The sequence below is a fragment of the Rhamphochromis longiceps genome, linkage group LG23 (genome assembly GCF_057381845.1).
Source record: "Rhamphochromis longiceps isolate RC_006_pf linkage group LG23, R_longiceps_female_GT1.1, whole genome shotgun sequence".
NCBI lineage: Eukaryota > Metazoa > Chordata > Actinopteri > Cichliformes > Cichlidae > Rhamphochromis > Rhamphochromis longiceps.
The window spans coordinates 6,079,420-6,096,671 of record NC_140578.1 but is presented as its reverse complement, the minus strand read 5'-3'; the positions used below and the strand labels follow the sequence as shown (position 1 = coordinate 6,096,671).

Here is a 17,252-nt window from a genome sequence, read left to right as displayed (position 1 = left end):
AGCTTGTACATTTCTTGCCTGACTTCACTCTCTTGCTGTGAGACACTAGTGAAATGCTTCGGGGTATGAATAAAAGTATCTCTTGACATCCTAAAATTCTGGATGAAATCTGCTCCAGTAAAGCTCATCATGTTGCAATCCTACTATTCTTAAATTCAACTAATCTGAATTTCGTCATACAGAAGTAGCAGCTATTGCTTCACAAGAAGACCCTGAAAATTGATAATATTTCACCCTACAGTTTTACTGCTGATGAATTCATTTCAGCAACACTATTATCCTTTAGCTCAGGGGTCCCCAATCCCAGTCCACGAGGGACGGTGTCCTGCAGGTTTTAGATGTGTCCTTGATCCATCACAGCTGATTTAAATGGCTAAACGACCTCCTCAACATGTCTTGCAGTTCTCCAGAGGCCTGGTAATGAACTAATCATGTGATTCAGGTGTGTTGACCCAGGGTGAGATCTAAAACCAGCAAGGACACCGGCCCTCGTGGACTGGGGTTGGGGACCCTGGCTTTAGCTTTTCAAATAGAGCCCAATACAGGATGTTTAAAACTAATACCAATATTTGGATACATTAGCTGATTTCCTTTTTCTTTCAGATGCATAAAAAAAGAGATTTTGCCATCATTTGTTACATGAATTTACTAGTTTACACTCCCACTACTTAGTTCAAATTGTTGTATTTGTAAATTCTGAAGACATTGGTTGCCAACAGGAAGTTGCACTTTACATAGTTTGCCCACCAGGGGGCAATGTCAACACTCATAACAACTCCCGTGTCTTCTTTTTTTAACTTTCATGTTTTGGGCCATCATTAATAGATACTAACCGATTAGCAAATATCTATCAGCAAATAATGTCAATTTTCCAATAAATAGGTCGGGGTCTAATTTTAATAACTTAAACACCTCCTAGAAAGTCAGTAGTCTGTTGCTTGACTAACAAAGAGAGACAATTATTTGCACCTATGACCAACTTAGAATTGATAATTAACCTAGTGGACTGTGGGAGGGAACCCACACAAGCACCTTTAGGAAATTCTTGCTGTGAAGTAATGGCGCTAACCACTGCACCACTGTGACCAAAGAACAGTATTACAATGCATTTCACAAAGGCAAATAAATATTTGCCATAAGGATCACACAATAACTCAAAGCCAGATGTAAGAGAAGAAGCCTCATTTAAATGTTGGGAGGAAAATTGGGCCTGAGAGAGGTCAGCTAAAAGCCATTTCTGAATGATGTAAACAATTCCGTTTAAGTCTTGTAGCTTTATTGTTATAAAATGTATAACAGTAGTTGGCAGTGTTATAGCTGGGATGATTTTTTAGTGCTTTTTAAAAAAAAACCACACACACACAAATTGTACCCTTTTTTAAAAATAAAAAAAATATTCAAATGCACAGGTAACGTTTGAATGATTACTTTGTACTACTGATATTGTACATCCATATACAATTCTGCTGTTTAATAATTCAGCAGAGACCCATTTCAACTCTCATACAGACAGTTGTACAGAACTTGATGAAACATAAAAGTCTCTGCGCAATGGCGCTAATGACCAAAACTGAAAACCACAGAGAAGATTCGGGGGGCTTCACTGCAATTGACTTTTTGTCCAAAACAAACTGTAATAATTACGAACTGAGCATGTGGTGTTAATGATGATGTTTTCCTCCCCTACAAACCATATGAAACCTTTGGAAACATTAATATTGGAAGCAGTGGCTTTGTGCGTTGCCTTCAAATACATTTCCCGACTGTGTGAGACATTACTGACTTACTGATTCATAAGTGCATGACAAGACTCTCAAAGTTCCTTTCATGAGCAAGGCAGCATGTTTCAAAGTTTGACACCGAAACTCTTGGATACGCTGCACCTCTGAGTTGTTTCACTGACAGAAATGTACACCCCCACCCTTGACATTACAATGACATTTTTGTCTGTTTCTTATTAAGTGTACAGTATGCTTGGAATCAGAAATGTAGCTACACACCCAAAAAAAGAAAAGAATTACCCCAGTTCACCCTAAATATAAAAATTCTTTTTTTTTTCTTATTGAAGACAGAGGTCCAACTGTTATATTAGTGGGGGTTATGCTTAAAAATAGAGGTATGTATGTAGAAGATGTTTTTTACGGCCACCAGGAAATAAAATAGTGATACAGACAACTGATCAATCATTAAAAATCATTGAAAATATGATCAAAATGCTACATGTCCAGTGTTTTTTATACTATATTTACAAATAAATAGTCCAAAAAGAAAAGGTGTTGGCTGTACACAATCTATTGCACAAAGCTTATTCACAATTTATCATTATACAAAAAAAAATACATATAAAAACATTAACCACCAGTTAAATATCTTTTTAGAGGACATGAGCTGCCTGGTAAGAATATGGAAATGATAGTCAGTGTAGGAAACAGGACACCAATCAAAAGAATTTATAATGCGAAAACCTTTATAGGAACCGAATCTTAGTGGGAGTACACCTATAGGAAGATAATTAGTGCACGAGTCCTGCCTCAGACTGAATTCTACACCTCAGCAGAGTCAAATCTCTGACTCATCATTTATGTATCCCAGACCGTCCAGACTTGAAATGTTGGCCATAGGTGGGAAGTGATGCTCCCCATTCCCTTTGAAGTCAACAGCAGGGTGATTATTATTGGCACTGCAAGGTCCCCCGGATTCAGGCCCCAGGAGCTTTACCTCTGAAGTTCTGTTCAGGATCTGCCTGTACTCGGTTGACTGCCTTCTCGTCTCGCTTTCACTGGGCCGCTGTACAAACTTTAAGCACTCCCAGTGCCCACGGCTCCAGATCATAAATATGACTCCCATCAGAGAGAGGCAAATCAGGGACAGCATGGCCACAGCCACCTGTAGATGAGTTATCCTGCCACTGTCGTTTTGACTCTCAGGAGACGACGGTTTGTCAATGTTATGGCTTGGCACTGGATCTGGTGTCAAATGTATTGTTTTGTGAATAGCTTCTGTGGTACTTGGCACCTCTGTGCCAAAGGTGGGGATGATCCCCGTTGTCGGGTCAGAGTAGAGCTGTAAATGATAAACCGCCACAGTCTGGTTGTATTTTTGTCCGTTTATCTCCTCTACTGAGTCGCAGATATACTGGCCAGCGTCTGTTTCAGAAGCACTCAGGATGAGGAGACCGCCACTGTAGATGTAGTATTTGTTGTTGGAGTGAAGTGTGTGGTTACCGAATCGCCAGTCGGCCACAGCCAAGTTAGAGTGAAGTTGGCACGACAGCTGGATATTGTTCTCTGGAATGAGGACTAATTCGACAGCTGTCACTGGATCTAAAAACACACAAACGCAAGGTTAATTCATGCTCATAAAACTGCTGCCATGTCAGCACACGCTTGATCAAAGGGTGTCAGTGGGTTTCTCTCTATAATATTGTTATTTCTACAATCGAACAACCCTTGTGCTTTCTTGGGTTCTGATTTAACACTAAATAAAAACAACTGAATTTAAAGTACCTAGTGGAGGACACTGTGACACATCTCCCTTCTTGAGACTCTGTATTGTATGTGGGGAGGGGGACAAAGTGTTGACGGAGGAGCACTGCTTGGTGGATAAATCCCAGGCGCAGTACGGATCTCTTGCAAGGATGCAGTCCACACAAGTCTCATAGCGGCTGCAGTTACTGACCGGCATCTGGACTGCACCAGAAGTTGAACCAGCATACACTTGACCCTATAAGTGCACAACCATAAAGACTCATAAATATCAAAAGACTAAAAGTGTTTCACCTTTAGCACAACTGAAGCCTCTTTATTGCCTGTAAGTGCCAAATAGGTGATGACATATTCAAACTAAGATATTAAACAGTATCTCCCAACCAAAACCCCAGCAAACAACCGTAAACTGTGATGATGACAAAACATGTATAATGGACTTGTTATTATATATTACCTCAGTGGATGAGAGGCGCAAGATAGAGATGGGCTCATGGTTTTCATACAGCTGAACCTCCTCGATGATGAACATCTCTCCGTCATAGTTCACAGCCTTCTGAACATAACCGTTTCCTATTACAAAGACAAAAAGCAGAGCCCGTAACTTACACAAGTGTATTTACCCATATCATTTGATGACTCTGCTGCTTAGAACAAATCATAAAAAGCTAATGATTAACCAAGTTATATTTATTGCTTTAAAAGCCTTTACTTTGGTCTCTGCATTTGCAACAGTTTTAGATTTGCTTTGGGCATTTTTTTAGCCAAGATATTACAAAAAAATAGGGACTATAGAAAAGACACACAGGAAATGGTGTGAGGTGGACTCAAACTCAGGCACCTGCAGCCACCTTCAGCAAATGGGTCACCTGCCCAACCAGGTGTTGTGCAGGTGATGCCTTTATAAAGGGGAAAAACTGTGCCATCAGTTTTTTAATGGTAAGCTTATAACTAGAAAACACTTATATGACAATATGACAAATGTCATATTGTTAAAATCTATTGCTAAATTAATGGAAACTAATATGTTCACCTCCTTTAGTTACATTATAACGACAATATAGTTGCGTTAAAGTTGCATAATTCAGTCTTTCTGATAAGTTCTGATCAGATTTAGTGAGAAACATAATCACTGAGGACATTTGTAATTCTGTGTCAGGGAGCCACTTGCAGTGCTCAAACTCTTTCCCAAGTACAATAAACGAATCTCTTTTTAATCAGCATAATTAGGAAAATTAAGTCCTCAAACAAAATTTATGTGGATCACTATGTTTTTTCAGCTGCTAAGCTTCACCCAGAAACAAAAGCCAGTTTCTAAATTTGCTGTTCTGATATCTGATTTTGTTACTTTTCTCCTTCTGTCAAGTTTTAAAGCCATTTAAAAGGTTATGAATTCATTTAAAACTGCAGTATTGAATATTAAACTTTAACTATTTTAAGAATTTTATGTGAGTGACTGTTTAACATTAAAAATAAAACTCAAGTAACACCGGCAGTACTCCAAAGGGGCCTTTCTGAAAAACACAGCTCTTTTTTTACCTGTGCCAATAAACATGACGTTATATTTCTCTCCGTCCAGGCCCTGCACGCTGTCCACTACAATCCGAGTCAGCAGAGCTCCCTTCGTGATCAGCAGCGGGCCTCCTGTCAGTGGCCGAATTGCTTCATCCATTAGAGGACGATCCCTGATGAACTGGAGCGTTTTGTCTGGAAGGTCCAGAGAGCGATTCATCCCCATTTTACGCACCATGTTATTGATGCACTGAAACACAAAAACTGCAATTTAGATTTTTTTTCTTCCACATCTATTTGCGTTTATCTGGTTTTTCAATTGAATTTCTGCATGCAACAAAAGTCTGTAAACGCACCGCTCCTGGTCTGGGGACCGGCACCTCACCGGTGTACATCACCCATTTAATATGAGACGTCTCCACAGCAACAGGGGTTTTAAATTTTCCCTCATTGAAAATATCTCTAATAGCAGATACGCTGTATGCACAAACAGCCGACTTCTGGGATAAGCTCCTGGAAACGCAAAATAACAAGTTTAGGTGAAACACACTGAGACAAGTTCTTATCAGCTGAGTCTCAACAAAATACTAGTTGCAACAGACTTGGTAGTTTTTTTTGTGTGTGTTAACTAAAAGCTCAGGATACTCCTAACATTCCTCAAAGCCAACACCCGCCATGAGCAATAAGAGCCACTGGATTTGTCAGCAAACACTTACGACTGTGGAGTGAAGACAGCATAGAAGACACTCTTCCTCCAGTCCTTGTGTCTGAGAAGGAAGACATCCTGGACAATGGAGGGCAGGCTGGGTTCAGACAGGGAACAATCCAGGCGAGCTTTCAGGAACGACGTCCATTTCCTCTGCAGTGTCCGCTGGCCGCCCATATCCCCCTTTAACACAGATATGGAGCACTCTGTGATGTGTGTGCGTATTGCCTTTAACAACAACCAGACCTGTGTGAGACAGGCCAAGGCTTTTGACTGACTTTGAACAGTGTTCATTACCTTGCAGACACGGGCCACTCGTGACACTGAAACCTTTCTGTAGAAGTCGTACTCTATGGCATTTTCACTGAAGAACAAGTACACCTTGTCGTCGTCACCATCGGGACTATCAAAGCTCTCATCCACAAAATCCATGTAGACAAAGTTTGGCTCTGAAAACACAAATTGAATTGAATTGAACAAATTGAATTGAACACAGGCAAACGAAAATAGAAGTCAACAGCACCACAAACGCTAAAATGTTCATGGGGTGCTATAAAATTTTAAAAAGAAGGGAGAGGAAGTCACCATTGAGCCAGGAGCTTTTAAACTCGGTACGAAGAGCCAAGTTTGAGCTGCGCAGAACAACAGGCTCAGAGCCCAAGAAGTTGATGGATGTGGCAGAATACAAATCGTTTCCTGTGAGACAGGAAAAAGAGGTGAGTGAAAATTCCTGGAAATCCATTATTCACTTTAAATTGTAACAACATCACATTTATATACAGAAAAATTTGGCATTTCGACAAATCGTACAGAGAATGCTGAATGAGCAGGTAGCTCTAGCAAATATACTCCGAGCGGTATTTTTCTTATTTATTTAGTGTGTGAAGTGAAATCTGCACACAACTATCAAATCTTCATTCTGTGTCTGCCTCAGACACTCACCAACCATGAGGGAGGAGTATCTCTGAAAGGGATCGAAAGGACACTTGCCCTTCCCCTCCTCCGGCTTTCCCTGCAGCGTCAGCTGTCCTTTAGCAAACGTCTGTCAGAAACAAAGAAAGAGATCAAGCAAAGAGAGAGAAGTTGAGAAAGCTGTGTTTTATTGAGATTGAGGACTGGAACTGGAAGCTTACCGTTTGTTCACATGTTTAAGCAGTTAACTAAACTTGCATACATTTGCATAATAACTCGCTAAAGTGTCCAAACGAAACAAAGGGTTTTACATGGGTTTTCAAAACTCATATCCGGAATCACTTTAATTGTTTCTCTTAAAATCTTCTTCCAGAGTCTGGGGATACATAATGAGCATATTGTCTGCCTTTATTTATTTCGTTTGTTATTATCATAGTGCTGCAGGTTCACATAGCAACAGTTTAACACCCCATTGTGATGCAGCCAAGGCTGCTCAGTCCTCTGAAATTTCAGCATCTTGCCAAAATAAACAGTTTTCCAAGACACCAACAACAGGGGAAGGAAATTTAACTGACGATGACAGGAGAGAAATGTCTCAAAGCGTGCCCATTTACAACACTTCAGCATAAAGCTTAACAAAATTCAATCCCAGTTATTACTGCTTGAATTAAAGCAGACCCTGCACTGCCTTCTGCTCTGTTATGTCTAGAATCTTTCAGCGGTGGATGCAAGTTCAGCATATCTACAGGTAGGCTACTGGCTGCTCAACAACCCTACATTTCAAACAGTGAGAGCAGATTTTCTGAATATGGTCATCTAAGACACACCACCCTAGCTGTGTACCATATACCAGCTGTTCACATTGTTTGTTTGTGAGGGGCAGCCAATGAAATAAAAGCTGGTTAAAGGGAGAGGAGCTTGTTTAAGAGTGTAAGATAAGGTCATCCAGAGCTGCACTAGTACAGGCCAAGAATAAAATATGAAGTTGGAAATGAGTATTACAGGTTCCCTTTAAAGTAAGACGAGTGATATCATTTTCATTGCAAACAAATCAACATGGGAAAGGATAAAAACAAAACTGTGCATCCAAACACACGTACATTAAATGAGGAAATCTATGCCACAGTTTTCATTCATTATAGTAAGTACTGTACTTTATTTTAAGGCAGTCCCTTCTACACTGTAGTACTGAGTACACATGTATTTGGATATAAGAAAAACATCTAACTGTTTTGTGGAGTCACTGAGTTACAAAAAAGAAAAAAAATTAACTTCTACATCTTCAGTAGGAAGGAGCTTTTCATGTGGATCTCCTTAATGGATCTCATGCAAGTGTTACTAGCATCAGTTTACAAGGGGGCAATAAACTAAACTCTTAACTCTTAAAGCCACACTTACCAGATAATCACAGGTCGGGCTAAACGCATTTGTACCACACACATAAATTGTAGAGTCATTCACTCTGTGCAGGGTTCGAATGTAGTTGCGGCATTCCACCTGCAACAAGATCCAGCAGAGAGAATGCCAAGGTCAGAGCTTTGTTAGTTCAGCCGCAAAAACACAAACATACCGCATACATATAGTGACTGCACATGCTGTCCGCAGCTCGCGGTGACCAAAAGGTCAGGGCTGTGCACATGCGTTTTCTTCCTGTGCCTTTATTTGGACTCTCAGCACAAAGATATGAACCAAGTACTTCAAAGAGAATTCCATGTAAAGACATGAAAAGGGGAAAAAAATCATTCTCATATAAATGATTTACACATGTGCTAAGATAAAATGTGAGGGGGGAGTAAACAACTTTCAATCAGTGGTCATCTTTTACAGCTGCAGCAATGCCCCCGAAGTAAAAGTTGTCTAGTGCAAAGCTTTTGTTTTGAACGACTTTACACAAACCTCTGCATTTTTTCCCTTGTACGTGCAGTCCCTCTGCTTATCCTCAGTCACCCGCCAATACACCTGCACCAACAAAACGAAAGAGTCTTGTCAAAGCATTCAGGAATGGTGTTGCAACCACACAGTAGTAGTCCAGTTACAGCTTTCACAATTTATTGTTTTTCGAGACCTGTCAGCGTGCTCTAAAAGCATGAACCGGTTAGCTGGCAAAGCACTCCTCGCCTCTGACTGTTAGACATGTATCTACAACTATGAACAAACAACAGAGTCCAACAGAACCATTATTATTGAAATATCTCATGCAAATGTGCAGTGGTCATGTAGAATGAAATGATGTGTGAGAAAACACTGTACGTAATGTGACCTAACATTTGCCCATAATTCACAGCATCTGAAAGATGTGCAAATATGAAATGTTTCTTCTCTTTATACGACAAACCTGACACAGTGGATTTTAGGGAAGATATTTAATATGCTGTGAATGATATTTGAGACTTTCAGAAAAAAAATAGAGCAGCCCATCTGACACCAACAACCGTGCCACCTTCCAAGTCACTTAAATCTCCTTTCTTCCCCATTCTGATGCTCGGTTTGAACTTGTCTACATGCCTGAATGCACTGAACTGCTGCCATGTGATTGGCTGATCAGATATTGCCGTTGCACTTAAACAGATACACCTAACAGAACTGCCAGTAAGTGCATGCAATAAATCAGTACTGTATACCAGCCTAGCTGTTGATTAACTATTGATTAACAACCTCTATTATTAGCTATTATCAGCTATTGCTATACTGCAAACCAGCGAGAAACAAAATGCTGTTTACTTTTTTTTTTTTTCTTTGTAAAGTACTGAAATATTTCACTGTGTTAAGCCAGTGCTATCACAGCATAACCTAAAAGAAAGTTAAGAACCATGAATACAAATCACATCTAAGCATGATAAGTCCATCTTTGGCAGGGCTACTGATTATTTGAGGAAATGGCTTCAGTGCTGTGGTAAAACATCATAAATGTTTAATGAATCTTCCATTTTTAATCCACAGTGATAAAAAAGTTAACTAATTACTATTTCATCAAACAAAATAAGCAACATGGCAGCTCCAGCGTGTGTATTTTATATGTACATTATCTGACAGCTCTGTTCAGAGTGTACAGACTCCTCATGTTCTTACCGTAGCATTTTTAACTGAGATGTCGCTCATATTCAAAGCATAGATGGCCTCTCTTGCCCCCAGCAGCATCACACCCAGGTCTTCTCTCATCAGCATCGTGGAGTAATTGTAGATCCCCTCTTCCCTGAACAACTTCAGTTCATCTGCACGGAGAAATCTGCATCATACACTGTTTTTTGCTTTATTTACCTCCCACATGTTAGCTACTGTGACTCCATGCAGTAGGAAAAATGCCCCCACAGCAAAAAGCAAAATGCTAATTTACTGAAAACTAATAAACTTGTCCCAGCCAGCAAAAAAAGAGATGTTAAAGTTGCACTACTGGGTCATAAATCACAGTAAAAATATTCAAAACTGCTCTAGCTTCTACTTCTGATTCAGCCCACAAGAAGAAAGAATATGCTAAGAATAATTCTACGACATATTACTGGAGAAGGTGAGAGAATCTCTGACTCACTCTGGTAGGGCACGGTCTTTCGTGGCACACAATAGTCAGTATTGACGGCACTAAAACAAACATGGAGCATCAATCCACAGATGATGCTCAGAGCTAAAAGAAGAGACATGGCTCAGAGTCCGGGTTTGTCTAAGTGTGGAAGAGCTGCAAGATCCAGCTCCGCCACCAAAGCACGAAATCAGAGAAAGATCATGGTCCACAGTGTCAGTCCAGATGTTGTTAAACTGTGGTGATGTCACGGTCCTGGACATGTGCCACTCTGGCATAAGTCATCATATTTGCTTACAGAGACCCTCTAAAGGTGAATCGTTCAGATGTTTAACCGGGAACGTCGAGCGCAGCTACTTGCTGGAAATCTATGTCGGTGTTAGCCTCCAGCGCAGTGCTAACGAGCTGCTGGTGTCCTCTCTGGAAGGAGGAGCAGAAGCCATACTGCTCAGCTAGTGGTGAGGGATGCTGGAGGAGATCATTTTCACGGCAGCCCACTTCTGGAAGAGATATGAAAACATCTATGAAATAATCAAAGAGACCCATGAAATAGAAAACCTGACTTTAATACCAAACCGGGAAATATTACATACCGGTACATTAAAAGATGGCTACATTCCCTTGAAAATTTTCAATGCAAGCTGGTTTTCCTCCAACACTTTATTTCTTTTCATTTTATCTCTGTTATGCTTGATGATTTTTATGCAGGGCAATATAAATTTAAAATACCCCTACTATTATGCCCTTGCTACCTATTCTTCTCATTTATATGGACTTATGGCCTCTACAAGAGTCACTCTGCATGGCTCACAATTCAAAATAATCCTTTTTATTTTACATTATACTGGGTCCTCATGTAGCCCCCCAGTTCATCTACTGCCTGAAACAAGCACTTTAGCTCCCTTTGTATATCTAAGTTTATCTAAGTGACAGCAAGCAAGACTGGGAAAAAGAGGACCACTTAAGATGAACACTTTGTTCGTTTCCTGGAGAACTTCCGTCTTTCTTTCCTTCTTTTTTTTTTTATTAATTTGGGTTGCTCAAAAGAGCCAGATTAAAAATAAGCAACACCTTTCAAGTTAAAGATAGTAGTGAAAATACTAAGGTGGGGAAAAGTGTCATAAATGAACATGTTCTGTTTGCTGACCGTTAAATCCTGAAGACCCAGACAGTATGCTAAACAGAGACAAATATAACCATGTTTTTCTACCAGAGATGTCTGGCACCACTTACAGCTAAAGCTATGACAACTCATAACAGTAAACTTCACAAAGGAAGCTGATGTTAAGTGAAATTCTGCAGAGTGCCATATACTGCCCACCCACCCACCCCCACTCTCTCTCTTCCTCCTGCACTCTCTGTATCTTCCTGTCCTCCTCCCTGATAAGAACCTGCTTCCTCTGGACTCAGCAGGGTTCAAGCAGCAGCGGGGATCAGTTCAGGTTTGGGCATGCATGCAGATCACGGTAATTCACAGCTCACGAACTCCATCCCTACCCTGGGATTCATGTGGAATCGAGACTTACCACTTCTTTGGCGAGATTCACTCTCTGTGTTTTGACAAGCTGAGCGATGCAGCCTCATTCAAAATTCATCAAGGCACTTTAACTCAGAATAACACACAGAGCATATTCGAGACCAGATTCGCAAGGTAAAAAAAAGAAGAAGAAGAAATAAATAAAATGGGGTGTGCAGTACACAGCTGCTTTGCATGTGCTATTCAGATTTAAGTAAAAGTAAAAAGTAAAGATGCATCTTTTGAAACACCGTACAGTCCTCGCCTGTTGACAGAAATGAAAAAATGACAGTATCTATATTTCCTTGAGAGACAGCTAAGCGTTAACTCCCCTGGGTCTTTGAGCAGTCTGGGTTGTGCATTTTGCAGCTAACCTGCTGTGCTCCCACCCTGTTGTTAGTTGACACAGTGGGACGAGCTGCTGCATGTACAGGACTGCCCCTGTGTTGTCAAAGAGGTGACATGTTGCATGCTTTTTACCACAGCCTGTTGGGGGCTGAGGGTACTGTGGGTTAAGCGCCACAGCTGAACGGAATAACTGAAGGTTGTTTTTCAGAGGTTTTGGCAGATAGGTCATGATGGCACAGACAGGTAGGCATGGCCACAATAACAATACAACACGCAACAGTCGTCCTTTCCTCTGGCTCTCCCACACTTAACATAGCGTAAGGTGTGACAGTGCACTGCTGAGGGATTTACAACACATATGATGCAGATTTCCATTCGCAATGGGGCCCTTAGGTTATGTTTAGTCTGGAAGTCGCTTAATGAATTGACAAAAAATTATATAAATCCTAAAAGTCTGAGAATTTGAAAGTAAAAAGGCCCCACTGCTTTATCAGTGGATTGTACGTTATTAATCTAAACGCATTAATTAGTTATTTATCGCATTAATTTGCCTCCTAAGGCAGGAGAACAAGCTGAAATTGCATCTTCATTAGCTAGTCACTAAGATAATGTTGTCTGTATCCATTTAGTGATCCCCGAGAAGCACACGCAGTTTATTTATTAAACGTGTACCTCCACAAAAAAACAAAAAAGCCCTATACCTTGCTACAGATAAAATCAGTGTTTGACTGCAGGCTAACAAAACAAAGAGTGTAGAAAAATGAAAATTTGTTGTCATTCTTTGTTTATTTATAACTAGAAACAACACCTCTTACATTAGAGGTAGATAGCCCGTTAGAAGTGCAGCTTTTAATATTTTGATATAAAAATGTGTTTTGTTCATGTCTTTGGTCGTTGCTTCTCTTGCATGTGAGCGCACGCTGATGCATGTTCAGACTTTGACATTAGTAAATGTGCTGAAAGCTTCTCTGATCTTACCAAAAAGAAAAATCAGATTTTGTTCACTGCGTACGAGCAGGGTTTGTGACACCGCGAGTAGCTTGGAAAAAACAATCGCAGTCAAACGGGAGATACGAGTTGTATTGAAATCAAAAAAATAAGGGAAGAAGGAAGTAAAGATTTCATTTATTTTAAGAGGTGCCGCACCTTTCAGGATTTATTTTTCCTTGGAAACGAACATTAATTTTACATTTCAGATTCGTGTCAAGGATTTCTTTAGAATGCTTTTTTATTTTTAATCAGGAAAGACACACCAATGGACTGTTTGACCTTTTTTGTCATGCACACGGTTGCATAACACCTCTGCTCTACATAATGGCTTACTAGCAATACAGCCCCTAAGACTTTATGGCTTATTACACAGTGGCCTTTTATCAGTAGCACACCTTTATTAGTTCTGGTAAGTAAAACTGGACCTAAGATGTTTTAACACTACATTTTAAATGGTGAGCCATTTATTAACATTAAAGGATTTGACCTTTTGTACAGTGAACCCCAGCTTTTTTGATTTCCTCTTGTTTATTTGACACCTTAGTGACAAAAACAAAATTAAACCGCCATCAGCGTGGGTGTGCTCTTCACTGAGGCAAAAGCTATGTCATGGAAGACTAGTGTACTATTATTTTTCATAAGGGCACGATGAAAATTCCAGTACGGCCAGCAAAACCTGCTCACGGACCCGTCACTGAGCACGCAACTTCATTATGCAGCTCTGAAAAACTTGATATTCCCTTTGTGTCAGACTATAGAGCAAATCTATGGTATTCACTCACTGACTAATACTGCTCACACAGACAGTATACAGAACCTGCATGCAATGAACAACACTTTCTAATCTCTATACTTCTTTTGCTTCTGTTTAAAATCACTGACATTTAAAGTCTGATCTGAGGTCAAACAGTACTCACAGAATTAACAAGATTGTGACTAAAACTGTTCCCTTGCATCTCCATACATCTAGATGTAAATGTCAGCATGTACCTTCCTACCAAGCAACATTCTAAAAGGGTTAGCACAGGGACTCCAAGTGGGTTTTTACTCATCAATCGGTACAACACGAACAACTGTGGGTTCAAAAGCTGCACATGAACGAGTTCAATGCGCCGAAGAAGCCTGGCAGCAGTATCTCAAGACACTGGAACCACTTGAAGCATGGGGATATTTATAGCCTCTTTAGGAGCCTCCACGCCATCTCCAAAAACCTCTACAATGGATTCTCAACACAACTGCGTGCTGATAACAAAGTAAAAACCTCATGCAGCAGCAGCGTCTGAGACGTGCTCAGACTTGCATGCTGTTGTCATCCCTGTGAGTCATAATACATCCAAAAAGCAGTCAGTCAAACAGCTGGAGTGAGCCATGACTGCTTTGGTGTACGCTTTAAATGACGGCACTACGCTGAGCTCTATGGGTGAGGTCCCCTTCAGCAGTAACTGATTTACCTCTGGCCTGACAAACTGTTATTCAGGTTTGATTCTGTTTGAGTCACTGGCCGACTGGTTGGTCGTCTACTGCCTCTTTCTACGTCTTGTTGCCATTTGGGCGTAAGCTGAGCTGTCCACTGGCAGGCCAGCTGGTGAGCTGGCTGTGATACAGTATTTCAACAGCACACCGGCCTAAACAGGAAAGTGCCAGTGGGAGGGTTTTCACCCCTGACACCCTGTGTGTCACAGACTGTTGTTATTCACTGGAAAACACACCCCAGTTCAGCACCGGGTTATATTTTTGCAAGCTCACATTTGCTTAAAAAAGAAAAAGCCCCCCTTCTTTTATCACAATGACAGTAGCTTCCCACCTTTTGTTTTGATATGCAGGAGGATTGTAATTAGCTGAGAGCAATACTTCAAAAACATGCAGCGTGTACAGTTTTTAAGCTACGGCCCAAATCAGTGAAACTGCGCCAGAGCACAACTGACAATATCATTAACTGGAATGAAAGTGACAACTGAGCAACACAATAACAAAAGCAAAAGCCTGTTTAATAAGATACTGACTTTTGTTTTGACATATCAATTGTTATTGAGTCAAAATGCACGCATGAACGCATGCACGCACGGAGAAAAACACACACACACCCAGGCAAGTCTGTGCAGGTCGTAAAGTGTGGGGCGCTCCTCTCTTTAGATTTAAAAATCAACACCAAGAATTTACTTCACAACTCTTACATTGTTTTTTAGAAAAAGGGTGTGTGTTTTTTTAAACCAGTGCTATCAGCTCAGTGTTTTCACTTTGGCCAAACAGCCACCAAAAACCAGAAGATAATTTAGATTATAATACCATAAAACATTACAGAGGACAAAAAGGAGCAAAATACAAAGAATTCATGTCTCACTTTATTTTAATTATCACTGAATTAGTTCTTTCAGCTTTCTTAGAAACACTAAGGTGTATTCTTACTGGGATGGCAAGAGAATCTTGATGTTTTTGTAAACCTTCACTTACTGCCATTACGATGTTATTATTCATTTCATTTTAAATCCAAGAACTGTCGTGTTGATAAACTGCTATGTGCAATATGCCTTCTGCTTTCTGAGCTTAGACCTTAAAAACCTGGTGCCAGCCAGTTACGATGTGACAACCATAAAGATGTTTTTCCTGTTGTGGTTTCCAAGACTTATCTAATCTCTGAAAGCCACTTTGCTGACTGTCTGAGTCGAAAGCAGTGGTTTTCAAACTGGGGGCACAGACCTAAAAGAAGACGGGTGGGGGTAATCTGATGATCAATATGCAAAGAAAGAGCATGTTGGGAAAACAAGGGTTTGCTGACGCTGTCCTGCTGACCTTCACTAAAAAATTAACTAGCTTTCTTTTTTGTCCTTGTTATTGTTAATGATTGATAACAAATCTGAGTCACCTACTGATTGGGGGTGGGGGGGGGGGGGGGGGGGGGGTCATGCTTGGATAGGCTTGAGAACCGCAGTTTATGAGAATCTGATTGCGAACTATAAGAAGTTATCTGTCAAATAAACTCCAAAGTTCTTTTGGAGATGAATCATATACATGCAATCACAGTGAAACAGACACAATCTGCATCATCTCCAGCTTAGAGCAATGTAAGTGCTATTATCAGCCATGAACCCACTTAATGTAGCTGCAGTATGACAGCTACAATCGGGCAATCCCCAGAGCAAGTGAACTGAAAGCCTTTCACTTCGTCTATCGTCTGCTCACTGAGCCACACACACTCACACTGGTACAATTCTCACCATCACTAAACCTCCACCACAAATGCCCTCGAATATCCGCTTCACCCCCATTTAACATCAAGTTCGGTTCAGTGATAATGTGCATACAATGAAAATTTGCTGCTTTTTAATAAATTATTTGAGAATGTGTGAATTATTGATGCAGCAGTATTGATTTTTCTTTTTTTTTGTAGCTGTGTGTGCGCAGAGAAACGTTTCCAAAAGATTAAACATGCTGATGCTTCCTTCTGCGCACTATATTTAAGAACTGATTCATGTCTCTGAAGTCTGTGAATTATATGCTTGGTTTCCAGCGGAGGAAAAAATAAATAAAAATCTGTGTGCTTAAGCTTTATAAAACAGCTTGGCTCGCGATTCAAAGCGTTTTCTCCTCCGGATCCAACCACACACTCGCTCCCGTAGCGCTGCTATATCTAATCCTGAGGGCTGCAGGGAACGCGCGACCCCTCCAAGTTTGATGAGCGCGTCTCTCTCAGTGTAACACTATCCGTGCATCTACTGGTGCAAGAGTTTGTAAGTATATCCTACTACTGCTTACTCTAACGCCCCGCTGCTATTATTAGATTAGGATATCCTATAATCTTAAGGTAAGTCAGAGAATTTGCAGTGCGCTGTCTCTGCAACCTCTCCACCCCTCAGGTTGGCAATCCAATTCCCACAACAAGCCCGAGCGCAGTGGAAAAATAACACGCCCAATGGGAAAAACCTGCACCAATAACAAAAAAGGAAAGAAAAAAACGAGTCAGCGGGCTAACTCGCACTTACCAGTAGTTAGTTTTAATATTAAACCGCTCAGAGTGCCGATGTCTTTCCCGTCTTGAATCCAGCTCCGCTCTTTCTTTCCCTGCTCCACCTGTAACGTTCACTCCACGTCTAATTCCTGCAGGGAGTGATTATCCGACAGGCAGCTCTCAGCGGTAGGCAGCGCCTGATCACGTCACGTGTTTGATCGCACCTTTACTTATATAGGAGCCGCTGGGCTTCGCGACCGAGCAGATAGCAACGACATAGTCCTGTTAATGTTCCCAAGTGCGGACTTTTGGTTTGTTTGGAA

The 17,252-nt window shown here is 40.8% G+C and overlaps 1 protein-coding gene across 3 annotated transcripts; it reads right to left on the bottom strand.

The window, feature by feature from the left end:
• Window positions 1-1,259: 1,259 nt before the first annotated feature.
• On the bottom strand, window positions 1,260-17,100 carry LOC146641103 (semaphorin-4E). 3 transcript variants are annotated; one of them, XM_085397476.1, is made up of 14 exons: window positions 16,964-17,100; window positions 10,142-10,629; window positions 9,685-9,827; window positions 8,512-8,574; window positions 8,014-8,112; window positions 6,646-6,745; window positions 6,289-6,399; window positions 6,001-6,152; window positions 5,714-5,886; window positions 5,354-5,510; window positions 5,025-5,247; window positions 3,943-4,058; window positions 3,507-3,723; window positions 1,260-3,323 (listed from the first exon to the last, which is right to left on the bottom strand). In XM_085397476.1, the coding sequence occupies exons 2-14, from the start codon at window positions 10,248-10,250 to the stop codon at window positions 2,560-2,562; spliced, it is 2,427 nt and encodes an 808-aa protein (XP_085253602.1). In that variant the 5' UTR covers window positions 10,251-10,629; window positions 16,964-17,100; the 3' UTR covers window positions 1,260-2,559. The 3 variants fall into 3 exon arrangements, with proteins under 3 accessions (XP_085253602.1, XP_085253604.1, XP_085253605.1); XM_085397478.1 differs by having other exon boundaries at window positions 10,142-10,626; window positions 16,964-17,093; XM_085397479.1 differs by lacking the exon at window positions 16,964-17,100 and adding an exon at window positions 11,656-12,015.
• Between the last annotated feature and the right edge of the window lie 152 nt (window positions 17,101-17,252).

Bases quoted from the DNA above. Each gene is read 5' to 3' on its own strand.
- LOC146641103 (XM_085397476.1), bottom strand. From the start codon at position 10,250: ATGTCTCTTCTTTTAGCTCTGAGCATCATCTGTGGATTGATGCTCCAT. The intron at 6,153-6,288 runs GTGACTTCCTCT...TTGTGTTTTCAG, and splicing joins TAAAAGCTCCTGGCTCAATG to AGCCAAACTTTGTCTACATG. The intron at 3,324-3,506 runs GTACTTTAAATT...GTGTGTTTTTAG, and splicing joins GTCACAGTGTCCTCCACTAG to ATCCAGTGACAGCTGTCGAA.